Raw genomic sequence first — 25,900 nt, forward strand, 5'->3', positions numbered from 1 at the left:
GGCGAGCAGGGTGAGTGCGGCGCGGCGCGGCGCGGCTGCCCGCCGGCGCCCCCGGCCCGCCGTGACCCCGTGCCTTTGCCTCCCTGCAGGGCGCTGGCGCTGGTGCTCCTCTGCGTGGGCGCGGAGCTGGCGAGCGCGGTAAGTGTGCGGGCCCCGGCGGAGCTGCCGCGGCTCCGGGCATCCTCCACCCCCACCCCCCGGGAAACGCGCAAAAGCCCGGGAAGTCGGGAGGCAAAAGCCCCGTGCGCGGTGCGCTGCGGCACACGGGGGTGAGAGGCAATTTGTGCGGAGTGCAGGAAGTTTTTAGTGCCGCGAGGCTGGTCAGCGCCTCTGCGTTCAGCTGTCCGCCCCGCTCTCCTGTAGTCCCGTTTCACACCTCCCTGTCACGAGCGGACCCTTCCGAGCCTCGCTCGCGGCGGATTCAGCCCAGGACGCCTCGTAACTAAGCAGAAGTGATGCGAGAAATTARAGGATTAGCTGTTGAGGGTAGTGCCAAGGTTCACGACTGTGGAGTGGTAAGTGTGTTTCCAATTCCCGGCTGGCATACAGAAGCGATGACTTTATGATCTGACAGCCTGACAATTTTATGACATAAACACAGATTTTCTTCTGCTGTTCTGAATTACAGTTCAAACACGTTAGGAAGGGACTGGGGGCTTTTTGCATACTCATAAGTTTCATATATTTTCTTTCTGTCACTGTGGTTTTTCTTCAGCTGGGTTATTGAAATTGTTAGCCCACTCAGCTGGTGTGAATGAAAGCCCTTTTAGAAATCTGTAATGGAAATTAAGTACCCAACTGAGGTGCACTGTCAGCAGCTCAAAATAATCTTTTTGTCATGTTGTGATATAATTTAAGATTACACAATATTCTATATAGTCCGAGTTTTTTAGCACATGTGCTAATGAATTTATGGAAGCAGTTTGTATAATATACGTAAACATGTTTTTTAATTCAACTTCTAACAGACTTAACAAAACAGTTCATGACATCAGTTCTTTATTCTTAAACYGATGTTCTCCTGCTGTTTTTCCTAGTATTTAGATTATTATTTTATCCTCAAGGGTTTAGAACCTTGCTGTGCCATCAGGAAGAAATCTTTTCAAAAGGTGTTAATAGAGGAGTAATTTATACTTTTCGTAAACATGAAAGGCATAAATCCACCTTGCACTTTCTATTATCAATGAATTGCACTAGTAGAATCAGGATCATCCTGATCAGGTGCTACTTACAAACTTTTAATCTTCTCAAAGATTAAAAGATTAGACAATGTGCAAAGCCGTCAGAGTTTCTTATCTTTTTCTTTTTTTTTTATTTTAAAAATCTAACCACTGTTCTTCTGAGTGTTTCATATGCAGTGRAATCTATGAGGAAGTGACTCTTATGCAGCACATACTTTCAAGGCTTTCTGAAACATGTGACAAGCAACATTTTGCAGTCATTATTATAAATCCATACGGTATATCAGTGAATTTTTTCCTGATTGACAAAGTTGTCACTGATAGCAAATTTTTGTTTTTTCGTTCCAGTTTTACTTTATACCTGTTGGAAAGAACATCTGTAAGCAGTCAGATTTTTGTCTGTTTTGACATGTTTGTAAAGGGACTTTGCCAACTGAWGTCTAATATAATGAATAAGATTAGTATCTCCAGTCACTCCTAAGTTCTCCTGCCAGTTTTTTTCAGTGTTAAAAAACAAACAAAATCTTTGTTGCTGTGTGAGTGGTCTACAAGTATGAAAACAAATCAGAAATAAGTCCTTAAAACACTTTGAAATTTTGGTAMTTAATGTGGTTGTGCAGTTAACACATTTAATTATTCATATTAAAAATGCTGTTAAACACATTCAGCAAGAAAATAGAGATGATGTTTCRTCTTTTCAAATACAGTAGTAGGTAGGTGAATGACATTCATGTGATGATGTCATTGCATTTAAAAAAAACACCAAACACTTTCTAGTATGAAGTAAGCCATCAAGAGAAAATACTAGTGACTGAAATTATTTTTGTAGAAAGCAGAGCTTTCTTTTTTTTTTTTTTTAGAAAAAAGCAGAATCTCTGCAAGATTTCAAAATAGTCTCTGATATATAATTTCAAATGACTGAGCATAGTGAATACTCTCTTACTACAATGACATTATAGTAAACTGTTTAAGCACTTCTTGCTAAAGGCAATGTGGCTTATAACCTAGTTCATCTCTTCCTTTCAATTAATCTGATTTCAATTAACAGCTGTTGTAAAAGAAACCTTCTAAAACACAGTATCAAACTGTTGAACAGAAAGTCTTCAGGAATGTTATCATGAACATGGCTAGTAGACAGTGGCCGATATACCCAGCCAATATCTTGAATAAAGTTGTACCAAGAATAATCTGACTCAGAGGCCTCAATTATATGGTATAATCATCATCCTTCTGCAAGAATAGGATTTAAAAAGGTATCAAATTTAATTTCTCAGCTCACACTTATTTTTCCTAGGTATAAATGATGATTTATAATATAATCTAAATTTTCTTGAACCAAAACACAGATGACTTGTTGCTAATATAGCCCAATTCTCTTCCTTTCCAATCAATGGGAATTCAGGCTGTTGAGAGAAAAACAGAAATAATTCTACATAGTCATCTGTAGTTTTCTTATGCTTTGGCAGGTTGCACAAAAGGAGAAATCTAACAGCCTAGGAAGGGAGATACATGGGACTACTTTATTTTATAGAGGGACAGTTACCTCCTTTGTAGACCAATCACTGGGAATGACRTGAATTGCTATATTCTTCATTATCAATGAAGAATAGTGAAGCATTCTTTATCAGTTTTTGTGGCTTTCAGGGTATTTGTTAAAGTAGAATAGTCATGAAAGACGCTTCATGGATAATGCTTTGGAAAGAAAGTGCTCTTTTTACTAAGAAAGTGCAGGAAAGGTTTTGTTAGTGTGTTGCATAACTAAAGGCAATTGGAAAACTGGAGCTTGTGTTCCTCAGCYTTCACTGGGTTGAGACAGTGATGCTGACCAATGTTACTCTTTGTCCTTGGTCAGCCGCAGTTTACTTAATTCCTGTGGCTGACACTGGTGATCTGGCCCATGGGTTGGTACATGCTGTCCCAGGTATATATGACATACAGACTCTTTCTTCTACTTTCAGTGGCAATATTGGGACTATCTCTCTCCATCTAAAAAGGCAGTGACATAGGATTCCTTTTCTTAGCAGAATTGGATATATTCAGGGGATACTGGTAAGACTTGTAGGGCTGAGCTATGCCTCTGAACTTTTTTCTGCCACATGTGAAGTATTTGCTTCATTCGAGAATGGATGAAGCAAAACTGTAAGTATTGGCATCCATATTCAGTTGGGAACTACGTAGCAGTTTCCCTTAGAGCAGTCATCTGAAATCACTTAATAAGCTATGCCTGGTTCATGTTTTCAGACTTATTTGTTGTTGTTATCAGTAATTTGCATTAGGGATGGCAATACAAGATGCTGTGCAAGTATAAAATAGGCAGGCAGTACTATCTTGAAGGCATGGAAAGTTGCGCTGTAAGGCAAATGACAAAATTTGTCCCAGAGCTAGAGGGGATATGAAAAAATGTTGGAATAATYCTAGAGTGGTAGGTGTTTACCTCATCTGATCACTACTCAGGGCAGTGCTAAGGCTTTTTCAGGCATCCAGATGAAATGAAGTTTTTAAAAGAAGGACTTTTAAGAGGATAATCAGAGGATRACTCCTGATGTTTTTGGGATATCTTTTCACAAACGTGATGTGTGATATAAGATAAAAATGATCGTGAAGACTAGAAATAGGCTCTTGCAGTGAAATACGAGATTCTCATCTCTTCACAGAACTCTGAGGAGTTGCATCTTATCATAGTCCTTGCAGCGCAAGTTATTTCTATGAGATGATAACTTTGTGTCCTTTCTGCCATTATTCAGTTGGCTGAGCACATCTGGGAAATGTGCCAGTCTTGATGTGATGCCTTAAGGAACTATTATGATAGACTGTTTGTCTGACAGGCTCTTGTGGAACAGCTGAGTTTTCAGATAGAGTTYACTCAGCTTTTATTTTATGAATACAGATTCCATGTAACATTACCATCTTCCTTTTTGGCTAATAAATGTGTGGATTAACTAGAGATACCTTTTTTTTTTTTTTAAATAGTGCTTAATGTCTTGTTCAGCAGAACATCTAACACATGCAGAATTAWCTAACTAAAGGAATTAACAACTATTAGCCCAAATCATTTCTGGGCAGCCTGCTCTATTTTGAGTAACTTAAGCTCTACTGGTTTATGGCAAGTCTACTCAAGTGATCTTCTTTCTTTGTTTTCTCAATATACCCTGAGTTTTCTTTCCAATTCTTAGGTTTAATACAAACATTTCATAATGTCTCTTCATTTAATAGGTACTGGACCAGCTTAATTGAACCAAGTTCATTGTTTTCATGGCCTTATACCGAATAATAATTTTGTGCCAGAGGTCTGACAAAGGAAAAAAATAGCTGTTTAATCAGGGGTATTTAAAAACAGAGTTGCAGCTCTCGCTTCCCACCATTCAGTTTCTATAAATATGATCTTATCCATTAGGACCTGTTTTTAAAGCCTTTTCTGTATCTTTTCCATTCTGTTCACTACCTATAAGCATGCAACCCTTCTGCAGTTCAGTTTTCTACAGCTATAATATCTTTACATGGAAGAGAACTTTGTTGGGCTAGATGTAATACCTGTAATAAAGTAAGAAAGGAGCCAAAAGAATTTATGAAATAATGTAAAATGCAAACTTAATCATGTAAATCTGCTTACCAGATAAGCTGACTTCTTTTTTGTAAGAATGTAGAGATACAGAGGTGCTTGTTTGGTGAAGGTTATGTACTACTTTAAGAATGGTCTTTATGCAAAGATAAGATTTTAATAGTGACAACAGATCTGTTATTCCCTGGTTCTGTAGCAAAATAGTGTGTATTGATTAAAAAAAAATATAAGAAGCACACAATAAATATAGTGCTAATTGTCTAGCATCTGCCAAGATATGTAGAATTTCATGGAAAATTTTTATTTAATGCTCTTCCCTCCCTTCTAAAAAAAAGTTGTTTATTTGTAGAATATTTTCTGGGTGCAAAAGATGATTGAGCTTTGAAAATGTGGCATTTTATTAGGCACTCGGCTGTTGTGTTAGGTTATAGCAGCTATGGAATGAAKTATTTGTGGGTGATCATGTTCTGAAGATGTTTTTCATCTTACTCACTGTCTGTTTAAGATAGGTTGTGGCTACCTTTTGTTTAAGTGTGAGAAGCATTGTGTGACCTGAAGAAGTTTTTTTCTGCTTCCCTTGTGCAGGCCAGCTGTGTTGCCAGCYGCTGCATCCCCCTGACTTAAGAACTGGTATTAGTAAGTCATGCTGGTATCCCTAAAGTAGACAGAGCATTTCATGGTGGGGTTTCTCCACCTGTTATCTGATCTCTCAGTAGAGAYGCTCTGTGGGTGATTGGATGTTTGGTACCTTACTTCTTAGCAATTCTTCCTCTCCAGGTACTTGCAGTTCATACTGATGGTTACAGGTTTTTATAAGAATTCTATTGACAGAAAAAAACTGAGATAGTAAAAAGTATCAGCTTGTAAATCTGTACCTCCACAAGGTCTTAACTCTGCCTCTCTCATTTGATTTTTATACAATTAAAATTCAGTTTGCAGACACAAGACTGCCCCGTGAGAAGAGCTGGTAACTTCCTGACSTGTAGAGGGAGAAAAGAAGTTCTTACTCTCTCACTTCATCACCAGCAGACATTTATTCATGCAAGGTGGTCAAAGTATTCAGATTAGACATCCAGTCAATCTCTTGTCAAACATAGTTTTGCTTATGTATCAGAAAATACAACCCAGTTTCATTTTTTCCAGCTTTTTTTTGTAGTGCACAGATCAACTTGGACGGCACAGCTACAAAACGCTCTACAAAGCTAATATATCCCAGTATTAAACAGTGTTAAAGAAACAGAAATACTCTATTTCAGAGATCCTTACCGTTTTTTTACCTATCATCAATACATTTTATAGGATTATCAATTATTTTAAGCCATGTATCCAAAAATAGTAAAATGAAGGTACTAATTCTGGAAAATTTTTTTTATATTGTCAAGTACGATCATGGTTTTTGAGGCAATAAGTTATCATGAAGTCATGGTAGATACAAATGAAAAATTCTTCTCTGTCAGAATTCTTGACATACTTGACATCTTCTCTTCCTTCCTAAATGGATTTGTGTGCTTTTCCGTAGATGACTGTTTAAAATTTAATTATTGCCTAGAAACTGATATAAAGTTTTATAACCAGGTCAGTAAAGAAGGGAATTTGATAACACCTGTGTCTCAGATGAAATGATGACAAAGAAGACAAAATAGGAATGTTTGGAAACTTTTTCAAGCTCTCTAAGAATCCGATCTCAAATTCAAGACTGCTTTCTATGCTCTGGACAAAAGGAAAGTCAAAGCACTTTTGTTGTTATCCTGTGGAAAAGATCATTCTAATAAGGTCAGTCTGTTTTGAAATAGATTGAAAAGAGATTGATTTGCTTCTCAGAGGGTATCTGTGATGTGCAGTTAGACTCAATCTTGTCTTGACAGTGGCTACAATGTTAAGTAACATTGGAGAAAAAAAATGGTGGAAAAAGGAGATGGGTCATTGATTTTATGAACTCTATTTTCCTGTTTTTTCAAAATATCCCTACAACCCATGGAGGCTTTTATGCTCATGAGAAGGCTATAAAGTCTAATGTAGAGTTTGGTGCACCTCTTCCAGCTTATTTCTCTGTGACAAAGGGGCATTTAGAGTGGAATCATGCATTCCCATTACTGGTTTCTTGCAAAAATAGACTTTGCATGTGGTAGTGTGGGCAAGAAATCTGAAAATACTTGGAAAAAAAAAATCTCTTCCTGTGCTTTTTGCACAGACTTTCTACAGTTTGGCTTATCTCAGGTTTTTTGTACAACATCCCCTTCTGTGACCACCTGATTAACGTGGAAGTTGTTTTGCTGTTGCTGCAGTCTCTGGTAGCTCTATATAATTTTCCACTTTTCAGGAAGTGTTGACGTGAATTTTATTACTTGTATTCAAAGTCATCTTTTCTTTCTTGAATTGTTTCTTTTTTTCCCAGACCTGAGGAAGCCCAGAGATTCACAGATCTGCTCTTCCTCCTTATCTCTTGTTACCTCTCCTCCCCTCCCCCCCATCTTTGCCCCATTCATTTTTGAGGCTTTTTTGGCACTTTTTTCACAATTCCTGTTGGTCAGAAGAGACTGCAGTGGTCCTGTGATTTTGCTCTTCTGATCCAAATGGTTACAAGTCTGTAAGGATCCCTACAGCTTGTGCCAATATATGGTTTGTTCTTGTTGTTTCTGCAGGATTTTGATCAGCTTTGGTTATGTCGACTTTTTCAGGCGACTAAACCTGTGCCACCCAGTTTGCATAGTCTCTGCTCACTTGACTACCTTTACATGGAGAGGATCAACACTGTGAGCCAAGTTAGGCTGATTTCCTTTAGTCCACTGGGGTGTCAGTAACTACTGTAGTCTGAGTTTAAGTTATGACTCACTTGCTGGTCTGTTTTCTCCTGTTTAGCTGGAACCTGCTGTACAATGCATCTCTGGCCTTTGCCTCAACGTGCTCTGAAGCTCTTGTACCCTTCTGCCTCTTCTTTTTGCCTTMGTAGTCTAGGGTGGCTGCCGGTATAATTCCTGGCAGTAAATCCTATAGTGATTTTTCTGATGCCTCACTGTTAGCTGCACTGAGGACATGCCAATGCCTGTTACCTAGGAATCTCTATTGCATAAATCTGTCTCAGAGGGTTGCACCTAATACACGTTGCTTTTCCCATTGCTAGTAGGAACAAACGATCCCATCTTTGACAGAAGCATTTGGCAAGACCTCAGCGTGGCATATAGGAACTAGCTAGAAAAAGCTACTAGCTAGAAAAGGGAAGATACCAGAGGTTTGTGTAAGAAATGAGACTAACATTTTCTTTCCTTGAGTTCTGCATATATGTCATTCTTCCATTTCCATAGAAAGTGAAAGATTGAAAGCAAGGTAGCAGCAGCAACATAAACAGAATCCTTAGCATATTCTTTGTCCGGGAGAGGTAATGAGACCTTCCACTTTCTAGAAAAAAGTTGAACTGGGATAAATTGTTTGCATGTTGTAAGCTGAAAGCCAACTMTACAAATGAGTTTACAGCGCTCTTGAAAGGGTTTGGCTTTGATCTAGAAAGCAGAGGAGAAGAAAATGGAAGTGCAGTTAAGCAAAGAATGGACTTGCAGATGGTCCTGTGCTCCTAAAAACCACCACAAATACAATATGTATTTTACATATTCACATAGTACCAGAGTTTTTTTAAATTAGCTCCTCATGTTCTTTATGCTTTTGTTTGAATCAGTGAAGATGTCGTTTTCTATTAATGAAGTTCATTCTCCACAGGTAGTAAGACTGTTTCCCTAGGAATGAAATAATGTCTAGCTCTGGAAAAAGAGTCCTAAAACAAAAATATGTTTATTTAGAAAATGATACGGTAGTTTTCAGAAAGGAAGCAACAAATGTATTGCTCTTAATAAACTATTTTTTATTTTAAAGTCTACTTAGAATTCATAAGCTTGCAGATCAGTTTTCCAGAAATGTGTATCTAAATGTATCTTGTTATTGTAACAAAGTTAAATAGATTAATTGATACAAATGAGTAATTTTTTGACTTCCTCAGAGAGGAACAGGACCATTTTAAAGCTATAGTAATCTTCCCCAAAGCAGCCAAAACTTTTGCTGTGAAKGTGTGTGTAGAAATCATTTGCTCTGTAGAATATATATGTATTTTAAAAGCAATTTGGAATTATTGCTGTAGTGAGAAGGCATTAAAAAAGTAGGAAGGTGAGTCATTATATTGTACTTTGATGATTAAACCTATCAACAAAGCAGGGTGGAACTGAACTGGAAGAACATAGCCTGCAGGAGCAAAAATGTTTGGCAAAAAGCAGACTTGAAAAATTAAGAATGCGTAGTAGATTCCAGACTTTTCCATAAAAGGAGCCTGTAGGCTTTCTGCCTCAGCCTTCCTTGTGAGATTTTAGACTATCATCAAAGTATGTGTGAAGTGGCTGAGAAGTTGGAGCAATATCTGTAAAATGAATGTACCTTTGTAAAAACCTTATTTCATGAGCAGCAATGCATGTGAAGTGTGGATTCAGTTGGAAAGTGAAGCTGGCAAGTCCTACGCTGTATTGCACGGTGTATAGTGCTCTGCCCAGAGCCTGCCGACTGCTCCCTGTTGCCAGGAATAATTGAAAGGTGATGAGTCCCAATCTTGTGGTCGCAATTGAAGTGGTCTGCAATAAACTTTGGATACTAAAAGTAAGGTGCTGTATTTCTGGCATACTTTTGAAATGTGTATGATTTTCACCTTTATGATTCACAATAGGTGCAACATAAATATATTGTTTTCCGTTTAGTTAAAGTGTTTATATATATATTTATTACCCTGAAACACAGTTTCTAACAGCTCTCTCTTTTTGTAAGCTTCATATGATCACTTTTGATAAGGAGGAGGAGTGCATTTTTTAACCTAATAGAGCAGTTTGGGCTCAAAGTGGAAACTGCCCATGAAATCCCCTCATTTGGATAGTACTTGGCTTTGTGCTATCTCTTGGAAAGGTCTAATGAGTAAGCTTAGCAAAGATAGAAAGAAAAGATGTTAATATGGTAGTGAGGAGAAGAAGCTGCCAAACCCACTTCTGTAATAAAGGTAAAGTATTCTAGTGGTCAAATTAGATGTCAGATCCTCAGCCTGTTTTTACCACAAGTAGATACAGGGAACACTTTCTAAACTCCACAGAAATTTGAAGGCCGTAAACAGAATGCTTTAGATGGCTCTTTGAGGTAGTGATTATATGGTTTGCTCTGTGGTGCTCTTAACAACCTCAGTCTCTGTGCATCTGTAATCTTGTTAGGATTAAATTGAAATCTGACTAGATAATTAGAGTGAGCTCCAAACTGTGGTTTAACCTAATATGTCTTAGTGGTTCAATTTCCATGCTAATGGATCAGTTCTGGAGCCTGTGGAGTGTTGAGAGCTCTTGTCTGTAGGAGCTGAGGGCATTCTATACCCCAGGTAATCTGCAGAAAATCACGTTGGAGCTTCCGCAAAGACTGTTCTTTGGAAACTATACTAACTGGGATCTGGGCAGACCATTTTTTAATATCCCTGAGCACATTTACATTGAAGGTAAAATGTGTTTGCAGTCCGTCCAGATTTGCTGACAGTTTTAGGGTAGATTGAATCCTGAAAGAAGTATGCCTCTTAAAGTGATGGCAACATTATTCTGTCCGTTTTAACTCTTCCCTGGGGTTCATTTATCATGCACATGCATTTGACTCTATTTTCCTTACATAAATGCTAAGTAACATGTTGCATTTTTAAATTTTAAATGCACAATCATTGGTTGTCTTACTGTATTGTCTTTCCCCTGCAGGCCTGAGTGCTTTGCAGATACCTTTCAACTGTGCCCAGCCACGTTACTTTGTGGCAGATAGGTAATAGTATTGCTGCCTTTCAGATGGGCAGGAAGTTTTGCCCCAAATCAATCGTAGTCATTGCAAGTCTATTGTAGTATTGGATTGTGACTCTTGGTTCCCTGCTGTAGCCACTGCATGAATACAGGTTTTAGAGSCTGGAACTGCGAAATAGCACTTTGCGTAATAATAATTCTATTATGTAGCTGTATTTCTTTGAAATGTTGCACCATAGTTGGTACTGTTTGTATGACCCAAGGTCCTCTATAAAYGAGAAGACACGCATACAATCAGCCTTTGGAAATCCTGAAGGGTTGGGCCACTAACCAGTAAGGCATAGGACTTTAAAAGTCAGTCATGGCTCTTTTAAGACTTTTCATTCAATTGAATTTTCTTCTATGTACTAGCATGATAGTGCAAATTTTGCAAGGAGTCTGATTGGCTTTTATCTTTCAGCCTTCACACTATCCAGCCAAGTTCTGCACGTGTTTCAGAGAGGAGTGGCAAGGTTTAAAAACCAGCTAGCTGGTCTCAGCTATAGTCTGGCAGTGGTGGAGTAGAATTAATTAATATTTTTATTTCAGATCTTATGTCCCAATATGACTTTTCAACACTCGTCAAGGATGCTTTATGAAATAGCAAACTAAAATGTTTGCTGAATGTTTTGAATTGAAGTAGGTAAATGCGACAGGTTTTTTAAAGGAGAATGCTGTGATATAGAATGATTTATGTTTTATTTCAAATGTAAAACCAATTTCCAAAACAATAGATGTCGAGCCAAATTCAGCAAACAGGATTTTTTTTTTAATTCAAAACTCAGTAATAAGAATTTAATAATTTTCAAGTGGAGTGGCTTTTAATAGAAGTATTTTGCAGCAGATGATGGCTCTCCAGATCCTTTTTAGGATTTCTCCCATCTTTCTTACCTTTCAGCTTGTGAAACAAAGAAACTGGAAAATTATTATTTTTTAAAATGTTTATTAAGGTACTGTCCAGATCTGGAATGACTGTTTTGTAGCCTTCCCTGCATAGAAGACTGTCAGCTCAGTGATCTTTGTGCACTGACACCAGTTAAAAATTTGGTTTGGATTTGGTGATGTCATTGGATTTAACAGAAATCAGTTTTGCTGAGATAGCTGTTTGCTTTCTCTGTATAATATTAAGTGCTTTCTACGTTTAAAAATAGCTAGACAAATTAATTCCAGTGCTCATTTCATCAAGATGTGTGCTTCTAATTTCTATTAAAGAAATTCCAGTGAGAAAGTTATTTCCCTCCTCTTCATTCCGGTGTTATGAACTCACTCACAGAGGGGCAGAGGGTACCAGATTTTGGGCTGAAATTCCTTTGACAGAGGAATGTGCAGTAAGACACAGGTACAGGCTAGCTCCATGACATACTTGTTGCAGAAGGGCCCCTCTAAACTCAGTAGCTTACAGATCTTAGATTTACCACGCTTCTTTATCTGTTTTTTTTAAGGCTGACGGCAGGGTTAATTTTTATGAGGAACCTTGTGAGAGTGTTTTCTTTAGTTTTCTTTAATTTTCAAACAATGGAGATTACGTCCCCCTCATTACAGATAGGCAGTAGAAGTGTATTTTAAGACCCTTAAAAGCTGTGGATGTCAGTAAGTAAGAAAAGTTGAGATAACAAGAAAAGCCTTTAGCCTTTATTCTGTGTAATTTAGTCTCTGTTATTATGTTTAGCTGATGTCAGTGAGAATTCAGCCTGCACCTTACGTAGTATCACGTTGGGGGCCTCGTCGTGTGGGGCCTGATTACATTCAGTTTCTTTTGGAGTTTTATGTTGTACCTGACATGAGTAATCCTTATTTTCCTTATGCGTTAATGTCAGCTGCATCCCAGGCATGTCTATTTAGATAAGTCTTCAGACTTACCAAAGTAACGCTATTATCAAGTCATATCTTGAAAAAGTTGCAAAAAAGAACTGAAATGCTTCTATTAAATAAGTTTATTGTGAAAATCTCATGGAAAAGAAATCTGGATTCTTTTTGAAAGCAGATTCTTTCTGTAAGATAAAAAAGCTACAATTCATTCAGTTGCTTGGCAGAGTTGTGAAATCTACTGTGCTGTGCAGTTTGTATCCACCACAGCATCTGTTCTTGGTAAGCCTGAAATCGCTAACTGCTGACTGATGATGTGAAGGTACTATAGCAGAGTATCATAAGTGAATCAGGAAATGGAATTCTACTCTTGACATAGTTTGATGAGTGTTTTTTTATTACATTTAAAAAAATTCTATATCTTATGTTTATAAAGAACTGTAAAATAATCATGTGTGTACTGTTCCTGGTATTCTGTATTCCTGTTTTTCAAATCCTAGCCAAAAGAGTTGAGAAAGAAAAAATATATTTAATTTTTTGTTTCAAGTCATAATAATAAAGGAGAATCATTTTCAGAGGAGGAGGGTAACTTTAGGACATGTAACTTAGTAATAGTGAAAAATAATTTAGAGTTTTTCTATATGCTTGCTTTTTTGGTACTTTCCTTGATTTTCCCAAGGTGATATCTGTATTTTGCTTTCATGGTTTTCCTGAATAATCTATCAGCTCTTCTGATATGTATGAATAGAGAGTCATGATAAATCACAYACAAAATATGTATTTTGTAAAATCTCTGTAAATGCAAACTTGAATTTAGGTTTTTAATTCCACAAAATTAAAGCTTTTACAAAAATCTTTCACTTTTCTGTACACATATTCCACTAAARCCCCATGGGGACGGATAGAAATTAGGATTATATGAATGTCTAGACTGTATAAAACAAATGACATCTGTGTAAAGCAACAGAACAAAGTCAGTGTTATTTTGTCTTGCTTCAATTCTAAAGTAATAATGTAAATAAAAGCATAGTTAATATGCTGTATTGCCTAGGGATATATGTTATGCTATTTTTTTCCTAATTACAAAACATTACAAGAGGATTGGATTCAATAGCACTGAGAATTTTGGGAGTCTTAATTGGACTAGTCTCAGAATGCTATGATTTAAACAATAGTACAAACTAGTTTTTTTTGAAGAGATAAAAAAGATCATGCCAGTCTAACAGTTCTGTAGCATTTCCTGCTCTAATTTTTATTGCAAAAACTTCTGTAAAAATGTTACAGATAAGAAAAATGAGGAGATGAGAATATCCGTTCTCATGTGAAATAAAATCTTAGCTTTTATCCTTAAATTATAGAGAAAAATTGGGGAAACTGGGAGAAAATAATAGGACTCCAAAAGTATAAGGTTTTGCTTTCGTAGCTTTTAAGCTAGGTGCTTGATTTTGGGGGACTATTCTAATTTTTGAATGTTTGACTTCAGCAGCATTGAGGAAATTAGGTTTCTCTATGACTGGATGATCTCAGACCTGCTGGCTATAGGGTTTCTTGCACCCTTGTCTAAAATTGGTGCTGGTGCTATTGGAGTCAGGATTTCTGACAAACTAGATGGATGTCTATTTAGACAGGGCTCAACTGGAGAGCAGGAAAAAAAAACCCATACTTCTCTGACTTGCAAGATCTACTGTGTTAGTTATGTCTTGTTTGATACACACTGGACACAGTGCTCAGAACAAAGTTCAGCTTTTAAAATTATGAACTGATTGTATTCTCTTTAAGTCCCTTCTGAAATTTCTGTGTCTTCTGATGGGTTGGAGTTTATGGAGAAGAAAGGCTGTTAAATGGAGTAAGAAACTCTAGTGGAAAGGCCTGCAGTGCCGGTGCTAAGACTCCAGTGTGCTGTTGCTGTTACCCAGCCAGAGGCTGTGCCCATGGTGCTTGTGTGTGTAGCAGAGCAAGAAGGGCAGCTTTTATTGACAGCTCCTCAGCAAATCTGTGTTAGATTCCTTTTTGAAATTGAAAGCATAACTTGGTGCAAAGTTTTACACCTCCAACACAACGAATAGAGCTTTGTCCATTTTGGGGTAGGGAATAGTTCTGTAGCTGGTTTAAATCTAAATAAGTTAATAGCAGAGTGGACTTCCTAGTCCATTGTTTTACATTCCATTTATGCCATGAAGCAAGTCTGTGTACTTTACAAGTAAGCAACTTAAAATGTGTTAGCCCTTTTGGTTACACTTTAGTGCTATTTATTAGCAAAGGTCTTTAGGCTAAGTTCATTCAGCCAAGAAAGCCCTTTGAAGACCCTCTCAAGTCGATATGTTTGGCTGGAATTAGATATCAATTAATTTAGCCTTGATTGCTTGCTACTCATGATATGGGTAGCTGCCATTGTTAGGACACCTTTGCAAAGTCTGAAATGAAATATTTTCTTTTGAGTTCACTACTCATAGATAAATGAATGCTCATGTAGCCTTTTGTTTGACTTTGTATAGAATTTAATTTACAAACTTTGCTGGAAAATAACCTTTTGCCCTTATTAATATGGTCTGTACCACAAAGGAATCYGCAGGGTGTCAGGGTGTACAATATACAACTCCTACTCTTCAATTTGAAGATGCTCTTTGCCTCTTGGAGAGATTTTAGGAAGTTGATGTTTGAATCAGTTCAGAGGCTGAACTTTTAGCTTTGGTTATATTTYTCCCACTGCAACTGTAGGCCTTATCCTAGTCATAGCAGGAGTTAGTCTGGGAGTGGTGAATGTGGGAGTGTACCTAGTTTTGAACTTTTTCTTGCAGTCGAAGGAGGGTAATGCAGCAGTTACCAAAAGTCACGAGCATCCAATTTTAACCAAATGTTATATTTCTAAGAGACCCTTCAGATAGTACTTGTCTACTTTGTTAAAAATCTRCATAAGGTTTAAATATCACCGTGCACAAATGAAGGAATAATTTGTGCTGAAAATTTGCCTTGTAAAGTTTTGAGCTCACAATTTTACTACTACTTTGGTAATGCTGGTATCTGTGAACCTAGGTTACCAGGCCTGACCCCATGGTACCCTAGTGTGTGAGAAGTCAGAATTGAAACACAGAGGATCAGAGGATTCAGAGGATTTGCAGCCTGCCAGATGTATGCAAAGCCTAAGAAAAATAGGAAAAAAAAATGTTCAGAAAGAACCTATGTCATCACACCAACTATAAAATTACAGTACTGTTCTTTAAGACGCCATATATATGCAGTTTCCTCTGATATTCATTCTGTTCAGTGTTGGTACTTCCTCTGCCTCTTTGGACATAAAGGACACCCAAGTTAAACGTTTTGCCTCAGTAGAGATGCAGAAGTTCAAGCCTGATTTTGATTTAAAAACACTTTTTGCAGTGGAAAGGTGTTGTTGGTGATTAACTAGCTGAAGAAAATCCTGCAAACAGTTTTCGTCTCTCCAAAAACTGCTCGCTCTTCTCAGTCTTATAACAAATTAGCAGCATGACTGGTGAGCTCAAAGCACAGCTGTGCTTTGTACTGCTGGCACATAAATAGAGCATTAAAAATGAACCTTTCTGCAGCAGTGTTTTATTGTCAGGCTGATTGTTGGTGTGATATCTCAGATCATAAATCTTAGGGCAAATGATCAGTGATCCAAAGGGATCATTCTCTTCTCTTCCTTGCAACAACAGAAGCTTTAATCTTCCAGAAAGCATCAAATTATTTCATTTAATCAGSAAAAATCTCCCTCTGTGCCACCAAAAAAAATATAAGAAAGCAGATCAGGCCAGAAAATATATCTCAGTGTTCACTCTAGGGACAACATCCACACCTCTTACAAACAGAGAAAYTAATCAAGAACATAATCCTTGGGCAAGATTAACATTAAAGTCTCCAGAGCCTTTATAGTTGATTCAAATAAAAATGTGTGTGGGTATATGTTTATATATAGATATTGCTTAGTTTTGAACTCTTGGAAATCTCAAAGGGCAACAAGAGCAGATTGAGGAGTACTTCAGGGTGAGTTTGGTATTATGTCCAGATTAAAAATTTATTCTCACTCACTTTTTTTAATCACTGGAAGAAAGTTGAAGGAGGAGGGATATTTACCCAATGTAATTTTAAGCTAACTTAGGTGTTTAACTGAGGTGTGGCACCATTAATAACCTACGTTCTTTTTATGGCCAGTGGGGATTGGTAAGAGAGGCAAGCTGGAGCGCTGCTGTTGGATGACTGACATAGAGAATGTAAATACCTACCTCTGACACAAAAATCCCACATGCTATGAAAAAGGCTCTTGGAAACTGAAATGTKGGTGGGCAGTATGAGAGAGAATAGAAAAGGGAGTAATGATGATCGGTTGCACAGTCTTTTTTCCTCAGAGTGTTACTTAGATGACTAAAGATTTCATCCATGTAAGCTATTTCCATGGATCCTATTGCATGGTTTGCAGCCCCTCCACATCACATTGCTTTAAAGAGTGAGGGTTCAGGATAGGTGACAAACCCTAATGTGGCTGTTCTCAGGTAATAAATAAAAGATGAAGCAAGTGKCATTTAATTGTGGGGTACAGTCTATTAGATTCGTGCAGCATTAGTATCCTGTTCTGCAGCATGCCAATAAACATTTCACAATACCTTAGGATGGATAGAAGAAAATAGGATTTTCTCTGAAACAGCAAGGGGTGTTTGAGGAAGTCAGATATAATTGTTTAGGTTGGAACATCACCAGGACTAAGAACACTAGTGTCTCTGGTTTCCTAATGGCCACCAGGTGCCAGASCCTGTTTTATATCTCTCTTGAAAGAAAGGGTGAGTCATCAGAACCCCTGATAGCTCAGGATGAACGGAGAGATAAAGCTTCCTGCAAATTCCCAGTCCTGCCTGCTCTATCGCTCATATTGCTTTGGAAGCTTCCTATGCTACTCTATATGCTGAGCTTGGGATTTCTGACTGGGTTAGACGTAAGAGGTTTCAGCTTTCCTGTGAGATATACACGTTCCTTTATGTCAAGGCAAGGGTTATAGTGATTATTTTTATAACAAGGACAACAAAGATAACAAAGAGAAAAAAAAATCCAAATACATTTCTCCAATAAGAATTATTTGATTTTTCCTGAGGAATCATTTAATGGTCACTCTTTAAATTATAAGGACTTGTGCTCAAGGATGAATTCAAAAGTAGTTTTTGAACCAGGATTAATTAGAAACCAGCTTGCTGCTAGTAGTTTTGGGGGAGAGGAAGATTCTGAGGATGACCTTTTACTGCTAGCTCTCCTCTTTGTATGAGACTTCTCTTTTGCTTTTTTGTTTTTGTTTTCTCTACTCATTTTAAAAAATCAAATACTTTACCTTGTGCAAGAAAATAGAAATATTTAGTAAAGTTTTCTTTAGGCAGCTTCCTTCTGGAGTAGTCTATAAATCCACATGTATTTGTTGGCCTTGTAAGGAACAGTTAGGTTSCTTCTCCTTTCTGTGTGATGCCATCTTTTATTGTACTGTCCTCTTATGTGGCACCTGCACTCATGAACTGTCACACAAAGGCCTGCAGAATCCTTYTGCAGACTTTTAGCCAGTAAGGGCATTGCAGTACTTTAGTCCCACTAAATACATTATTTCACTCCCCTTTTAGGTTTAATTATATGATGATTATATTGATGATCATATCACATTAAATGCAAGCAAGAGGATAAAAATAATCTTGTTCAAATTTGTGGATTGCAAAATGAAACATTTCTTTTCAAATACAATCATTTGTCTTAAAGGAAACTACAGTGTATTCTTTTTGCTTTCTGTGTTTGTGTAGCCATCTAGAGCAGTATAAAACACAGAACAAAACATATTTCAGACACATTAACTAACATAATGGCACTGTATTTATTAAGAAATGTGCTGACTGTGACTAAATACCCTTTACTATAATGAAAACAAATCATCCTTTCTCCCAGGCTTACATCCATGTATGTTGCATGATCAGAAAAAAACATAGTGCTTATCACCCCTGAAATTTTGGATACTAGCCAGTGTTCACATGGAGGATGGACAGCGACTGTAGTTCCATTACTGAGCCCTCAAGCAGCTGGTTTGTGTTTTCAGCTATTGCGGTTACCTATAAATACAGGAGTTGACTATATTTCTTTCCAGCTGAATGAGTAGAAGCTTTCTTTTTGACCACTGTTTTGAACTGCCACATTAAATCCCATATGYTGTTCCATGCATCTTTGTTAATCGAGCTTGGAGAGTCATGCCAGAAGAAAAGTCTGTTATCTCTCTCTTCAGTGATGAGTGAGACTAAATATGCAGAAAAGGCTAAGGGTATTGTGGAACAGTAATGTACTTCTGAGGACTAATTCTACCTCCCCTCAAACTAATGTGTTGTGCTCCAGCTGCTGCAAAATATCAATGAGTGAATAGCCTACATGAACTCAGTGAGCAGAAATAGAAAAAGGAACCTTACAATCATGGTCCTCTTGTTTCAGACAACTTTCAGAAAAGTTTTCTGATCCTGCGTTGATGACTACTGTACATTTTTTGTTTCTTTTTTTTTAAAAAAAGTTAGTGATCAGCAGTAGCTGCAAACTAGAGCAGCAAGGATTCTATCAGTCCTGTGAACAGCGGGAAATGGGGAGATGTGGGGAGTAGGAGGGGAGTCAGATTGCTTAGGGAAAGGTATCTGCTTATCCTGGAGAAAGACTGATGAAAGATAAGCTCGCTTGTGCAGGTCTGGGATATAAGAGGGGGTCTGTGTTCTTGGGGAATGTAGCGAGACTCTTGCAGCCCTTTTGCTGAGATGAGAGTGAAGCTGAATTTAGAGTGGGTGAACAGAGAGGTGCAGTATCTGTTGATGGAGATGGCAAAGCCGTTTTATTTATTTTTACTTTAAGTGCCAGTGCTTTACTTCAGCAAGAACTTCTTAATCCTTAAAGCCTTCAAATGAGTGTGATACACCTCACCATTGCTGGGAGAGYTGTGAGCAGATTGAACTTCTCTCTTGTTCTTTTTTTCCTGTTGCTCTTTTTCCTCCCTCCAGCTAAATTCCAGCCCACATCTCCCCCTGCATTGAAAGCTGAAAACCTTCTTTCCTTTGACGTGACCTTTGCGCTGCCTCCAAACAAGGGCTAGAGAAGGTCAGGAGGCTTGTCCTGTCTCCCCCTGCCAGCAGCCAGAGTCCTTCCTGAACAAGGACAGAAACCAGCCAGAAAATCAGGATGCATGTTCAAGCCATTCTTGCATGTCTAAGAACCTTAGTACTTGGCTGTTATCAAAAARTAGCACTAAAAAGAGCTCAGTATTTGTAATGTGAAATTTGTTTTGTTAAAACTGAGCTACAGGTGGCTGGATACATGTGTTCTCATTTTTGGAACTCAAGTACTGAAAGCAAAGGGTCATTTGAACACTTCCATTTTCAACAGTTACAGCAAGCTGATGGTACTGCTGCTGTCAAAATATAACTCTTCACACAGCCCTTATGTCTCTGATCTGACATGAAAATACCTCAGAGATTGCAGACATTTGTACTCAGAGGAATCAGCCAAGATCAAGACCTRCAGGTTCTCTCTTCCAAACTGCCTGTAATTTATTTTTTCTTTTCTTTTCAAAATGAATGATCTCTTTTTCCTTTTCACCCTGACCTATAAAGATGGACTGGAGTGTAGGAGCTGCAGCTCTTGAAAAATACCTCTGAAGTCAGAACATTGAAGCCAATAGTTATATATTTAGCTGAGCCTTGTGAGTTTAAGTGAGCCTGTATGTGCCATGCATTGATGGTTGAGAGGGGAAAAAAATGACTAAGGAAAATGTATTTCCTCAATTTAAAGCTCTCTCATGAGAAACAAGCATTTGTTTAACCATTTTAGATACTTATGGAAAGTCATGAGATTTATAGATCCTTTCTACTCAACAGATATTCACGGTAGTACTTTTCTCACAACGTGCTGAAGACATAAATGCACCCTCAGATGTGAAGCAGTGATCCTGTTTCCACCTCCAGTCAGTCTCTGCATCATCCATAAAAAGTACTATTAAAACAGCAGTTGAAAAAGATGATCTTAGATATGGAAGCTGTGAACCTATGTACCGTGCAAGTTTCAAAGGCTTGCATATAGCACTTCTTGGGGTTTGTTTTTTGTTTTTGTTTTTTAGTGAGAGTTCGAAGTCAAAAGGTTTAATATTTGGGGTATTGGGGGTGTGAGAAACCTTARGACTGGTACTCCTTGGTCATCAGTTTGTGTTCAGCAGAACTCATTAGTCAGTGGTAAACAAAGTTTGCATAGTCTGGAACCTGTTTACTTTATAGAAATGTTTGCAGTTGTGAGATGGTGATATTAAATTGCATGCTCATGTTGTAAAGTATACTGAGCCTAAAAAGTAAGTGTTTCAAAAGTGAAAAATATTTTGATACCTGAGGTATCAGACCCCAGCAATGTTGAAAAGTTCTAATGTAGAATATACTTCTAAAAGATGTGTTTTTGTTGCCAGTGAATGCTCAGTATATTTCAGGGCTAAATTTACATGACAAGAGTATTCACACGGAACTTTTCCTGTGTTCCAAATTAACACATGTACTGTACAATGTAGATAAGTATAATGGGTTTTGTTCAGAAGTACAGGTTAACTGAAGTATGTGAAAAGTTGAACATTCCTTATGTTCTGGCTCTTGCTTTTTCTATGTATACCATTTTTATAAAACATAAAGTCAGGGAGGGGTAGTTTACAATATCAAAGCTGTGAGTTACATTACCTCTCTGTTTTGTGGCTTTGCTGAMCTAGACTAATGCCAAGGTCTTATATTAGCTATGTTATATAAATAATATTTAAATATGGAATTTAAGAGAGTACTGATCAGATAGAACTTCAACTTTATTTCTGGTTACTAAGATTAAATGGACTAGTTGCATCTTTGGGAAGTTAAGCAGATGAAAAAGAGGTCAGTCTTTGTGGTAGTGAGAGATTGTTTGGTCTAGAATAGCTCTGATTGACCCTTTAGATCATGGTAGCCTGTCTTACAACAAACAGATCTGTGATCCTATGTGAAGAAATATGGGGACCATTTCTTTTGCGTGTTGGACAATGTCAATACTATAGCTCACAGTGACAAGATATGTAAGGACACACACTAATTAATTTTATATATACTATTCTGAGCATGTCAGAGTCAAAATAAGTCAAACATTAGGCTGGAGTAGCAAAAATGAGCCAAACATTCTTGGTTGTATTGATTTCTTGCATCGGTGATGAATTTGGATCCAGGTCTTCATCCAAATGTATCTGCTTCTCAGAGAGCTAATAAAGAGGCCAGGTTAAGTGTGTGCAAGTTTTTTTTTTTTCTTTTTTTTTTTCTTTTTGTATTTTCTCTCCCTCTCCCCCTCTCTCTGTCTTTTGTTTTGTAAATGCACTGTTTAAAAATGACTGTAGTGTTATGAAGAACATATAATGTACATAGAGTGTTGTGTGAAAATACTTGGCCAGTAGGAGCCTGCAGCTGTCCTGGTGAAAATCAGAGTTAAGTGTGTATGTTTTGGAGAGCTCTAAATCCATTGATACTTATGAATAGTATTAGCATTGACAAATTTTGTTACTTGTATTTTACTTCGTGTGCTGAATGGGCGTTGGGAGAGGGGTGAAGAATATGGCAGGGAGTATTAGTCCTTCTAGACTGACAGGGAACAGGCCATTACCTAGGCACAGGCTTGCATAGATTTTTGTTCAGAGTTGATTCTTCTCAGGTGAGATGCTATTTCCAATTCAAAAGAACTGTACTAAAAAGATCTTTTAAAAGATTTCTATTTGAAAAAAAAATCGGAAATCATCACAATTCCTTTGCTAGCATGCAGTCATTCAATCTCTGATCAAGGATACGATCAAAAAGCCCAAACATATTACTATATCTTATGCTGTGATGAAAGCTTTAGGTAACTACTCTAGCTTCAACTGCGTAATTTCTTCCACTTTGTTCAAACTAGATAGAAGTCACAGAACATCTCGTTCTTTTCCCAGTCTAGCCATTGAGCTGAATGGGGAGGTATTTGATTTAAGAGGATCTGGAGAGCCTTCGCTATTTAAAATGTCAGAAATCGTAAAACTATCCTTGAGCTGTCTCCTTAGACAGCTCAAACATCTGTTCAAGTTCCTCACTGGAGAAACAAAAAGCAATCCTAATAGATATCCAAGCATGGCAGAATTCTGTTTACTTTACTTTACCAGAGACACCATATATTTGTTTAAAAGATAGAAGAGAGATGTGTACAAATGAAGACAGAATTGTCTAATCAACATGTGTGTGGGTGGAAAGTGAGTAAGCTTATTCTCTAGTGAGTGGATATAAATTATTGTAATATAATGCCTTTAGAAGATAGCCTCCCAGATGTTTTCTCATCATTGTTTGCATTTGATCAATTCCTGTTTTCTGAAAACATTTGTTTGCATCTCACTGCAGACATAAAAAGTCTTTGAAGATGGTCTTCCATAAGAGAGGCAATCTTGAGTCATAGTGAAAGTGCCAAGCCGGAATCCTGAAAGTCAGCTATTATTTTGTGGAAGCACTGTGTGACCATGAGTCATTTTCTAACTCTGCTCTGCATTTCAGTCTTTGCAGCTGTCCATGGGAATAAAAATACAATGATGAGAATTTGTTAGGTAACATTGATAAAGAATATAGTATTTTCAACATGTTTTAAGCTCTAAGTGTCAGCAGAGAGTGTATATGGAAAAACAAATTTCTGCTGGGATCCTAAAATCAGCCAATGGAAAAGGTTTTTGCAGAGGAGAGGAAGGGGACATGCTAGGTAAATTACCCTTTTAAATATTTTTCTGTAGTAGAATGGAGTAGGTGGAGAAGAGTCAATAATGTAGCTGAAAAATTTGGACAGTACTAAAGCTCATTTTCTGTAACATAAACACTACAACATAATTGCTTTCATAAATCCATGCTGACTATTCCAAATCACATTCTTGTCCTTCATGTATTTGGAGATGGTTTCCAGGAAGATTTGCTCCATCTCCTTCCCAGGGATTGATGTGAGGCTGACCAGCCTGAGTTTCCCCAGATTTTCCTTCTTGCCTTTCTTGAAGATATGAGTGATATTTGTTCTCCTCCAGTTCTCACCAACCTCCCCTGATCACCACAGTCTTTCAAAGATGATTAGGAGTGCCCTCGCAACAACATTGGCTGGTTCCCTCAGCACGCGTGGGTGCATCCCGCCAGGTCCCATGGACTTGTGTATGTCTAGTTTATTTAAATGTTCACTAGCTTGATCCTTCTTCATCAAGGGCAAGTCTTACAGACCGGATCTAGTACCTTACAAACAGTAGATTCACAGGCAGATTAAAATCCAGCAGGGGGCTGAAATGTTGGCTGTGTAAATGTGCTTGTGAAATAAGCAAACTTTGCTATTCTTGTGATTTACTTTATAAAAGGCCCTAACATGACCTTTAAAACATCTGCTTTTAAGGAGGGAGTGTTAAGTAGAACTACAGGCCAGAGCATTTTATTCTTAAAATGACATTTTTTGAACTTAAATTACAAGGACTAGCTGTTCTTTGCTTTGAGAGAATCCTCCACAAAACTGTACTGACACGTTAAATTCCTCTGCACTACTGCTGCTKCCATGGGCTACTTTATTCCTTTAATATGCTCAGACAGAAGCATTATTTGCTTACAGATTCGACAATAACAGGAAAGCAAGTCAAACAGTGAAAGTTTACTAGAACTGTACGAAAGTGTTTAGTCTTGGCTTAACTTCCAACAGCTGAGGCAAGGAAGTTTATCAGTCTCAATGTAATTATTTACTATTTTATAATGGTAATTTGATGGCCTAGTAGTTAATAGGTTCCTGGAAAGACTGCTCTCCCACTATACCTTGTCTTTGTATTAAAATTCTGTGTAGGAATGAGCAGCATATATAGTTTGGTAGTTCCAGTTTTGGAATAGCATCTGTAGTCCTTCCACACCATGGTTTAGTCTTGTACAACTGCTAGATTGGAGCATATATTTGCAGTGTCTGTTTCCCATAAATTACTTCTGGTTGTTGAGCCCTTGCAAGCATGCTGCAAGGCTTAGCACAGCAACTTCCTTAGCATGTTGTTCAGTTGTTTTGTGTGTCAGATCTGCTGCCTTCTCTCTACAACTTTGGTATGGATTGAAACAAAATGTAAAATTTTTCGTAGTGTGAGTAGAAATTAACCCTGACTAGGGTTAAAAAAGATCTGATCTTGAGAACCCAGTAGCTGTGGATCTTTCCAGTAAAAAATAATATGAGCCAAGCTTGTAAAACTTCTTCATTGCTATAATGAGTATTTTGCTGAGGTCTGGTAGCTCTTAAATTCAAAGGTCCCCTCTTGCTGCAGCTAAACATGAAGATACCTGCAAAAAGGCATTTGTATAGTCATAATGATTGTTTCTTGTACATAGTTTTAAAATGCAGGTTGTACGAAATTTTTTTGTAGTGCTTTTTATATATGTATATTTAGATATAGATGTATGGTTGGTGATCAAGGGCAATTTCTGGTGCCTACACCAGAGGCTTTGCCTGCATATGGACTTAGGATTGGGTGCACAGTGTAAAATACTCCCCCAAGATATGGTGTAAACTCAGTCACTGGATAAAATGCCATTTTTGTCTTGCCTGGGAAGGACATTTTTATAGCAAGCCCAATCTTGCCTCAGTTGGAGTCAACCAGAAGTTTCCGTTGACTTCAATAAACGCAGGATTCACAAGTACTTGCAAGTCTTTAATGAGGTCAGATTCTTTGCCCCTTGTGTCAGTCTGTCTAGCAAAGAAAGAGACTAATCCTATGAAGAGCTAGAGTCCGTTAAATTTAGGAAACTAGATACAATTGATTATTGAAATTCAAACCTTGTATCCAGAGTATCCTGTGAGATGCAGTTTGATGTCGCCCTTAATCCACTCTAACCGTGGGTTGCCATCACAGCGGTAATCCTGCTTGGTCCTCCATCCTAATGAGGGTTTCTTGCCTCTCTCGTGTTGGATCAGGTGATCACAGGGTGAGCTGGGTGAGATTGCTGCTCTGACAAAACCAGGCTCTGCTGAGGATCTGACTGACCACAGTCAGTAGACGCACATGAGTGGGGGAAGAAAAAGATGGGAATGGGGGAAGGAGAAAAGAGGGGAAAAGGAAACTAAGAGAGCAGGAATGAGACTTTGGGCTGAAGCCTGCAGTTCAGTGGAATTAACATGAAAACCAAGGCTACTTTTATGAGTAAAGGTTTTTAAATCCCACTCAGAAGAGTGAGGGGACCACGTCTGCTAGAACTGTGGCAGTGAAGATGCTCTTAATACTGTTGTGGCAGCTCTGTTTTGCCCATCGTATTTAAGGGCTAAGATTGCACAAGTTTCTAGTTGCATTAGGCTGAGATAAGCCTGGATGTACATGCTCTAAGTTTTGTAGTTGTTTAAACACTGTTTAAGTAATCTACCAAAAAACATTCTATCATTTCAAAATCTTTTCATAGACCTTCTTAATTAAACTTCCCATAAAGGAAATACAAATTATAGCAATACACATCACATTGATGTAGTTTGCCAGGAAA

At 37.8% G+C, this 25,900-nt stretch overlaps 1 protein-coding gene across 1 annotated transcript in view; it reads left to right on the forward strand.

The window, feature by feature from the left end:
• Positions 1-420: 420 nt before the first annotated feature.
• The window catches only part of COL4A6 (collagen type IV alpha 6 chain), a 136,988-nt gene continuing 111,508 nt past the window's right edge, over positions 421-25,900 (forward strand). The window contains exon 1 of the mRNA XM_085319761.1: positions 421-515. Coding sequence (XP_085175887.1) covers positions 456-515 — 60 coding nt within the window. The 5' untranslated portion in view covers positions 421-455. The remainder of the gene's footprint in view (positions 516-25,900) is intronic.

The sequence above is a fragment of the Rhea americana genome, unplaced genomic scaffold (genome assembly GCF_003343005.1).
Source record: "Rhea americana isolate MKP2758 unplaced genomic scaffold, rheAme1 scaffold_6, whole genome shotgun sequence".
Taxonomy (NCBI): domain Eukaryota; kingdom Metazoa; phylum Chordata; class Aves; order Rheiformes; family Rheidae; genus Rhea; species Rhea americana.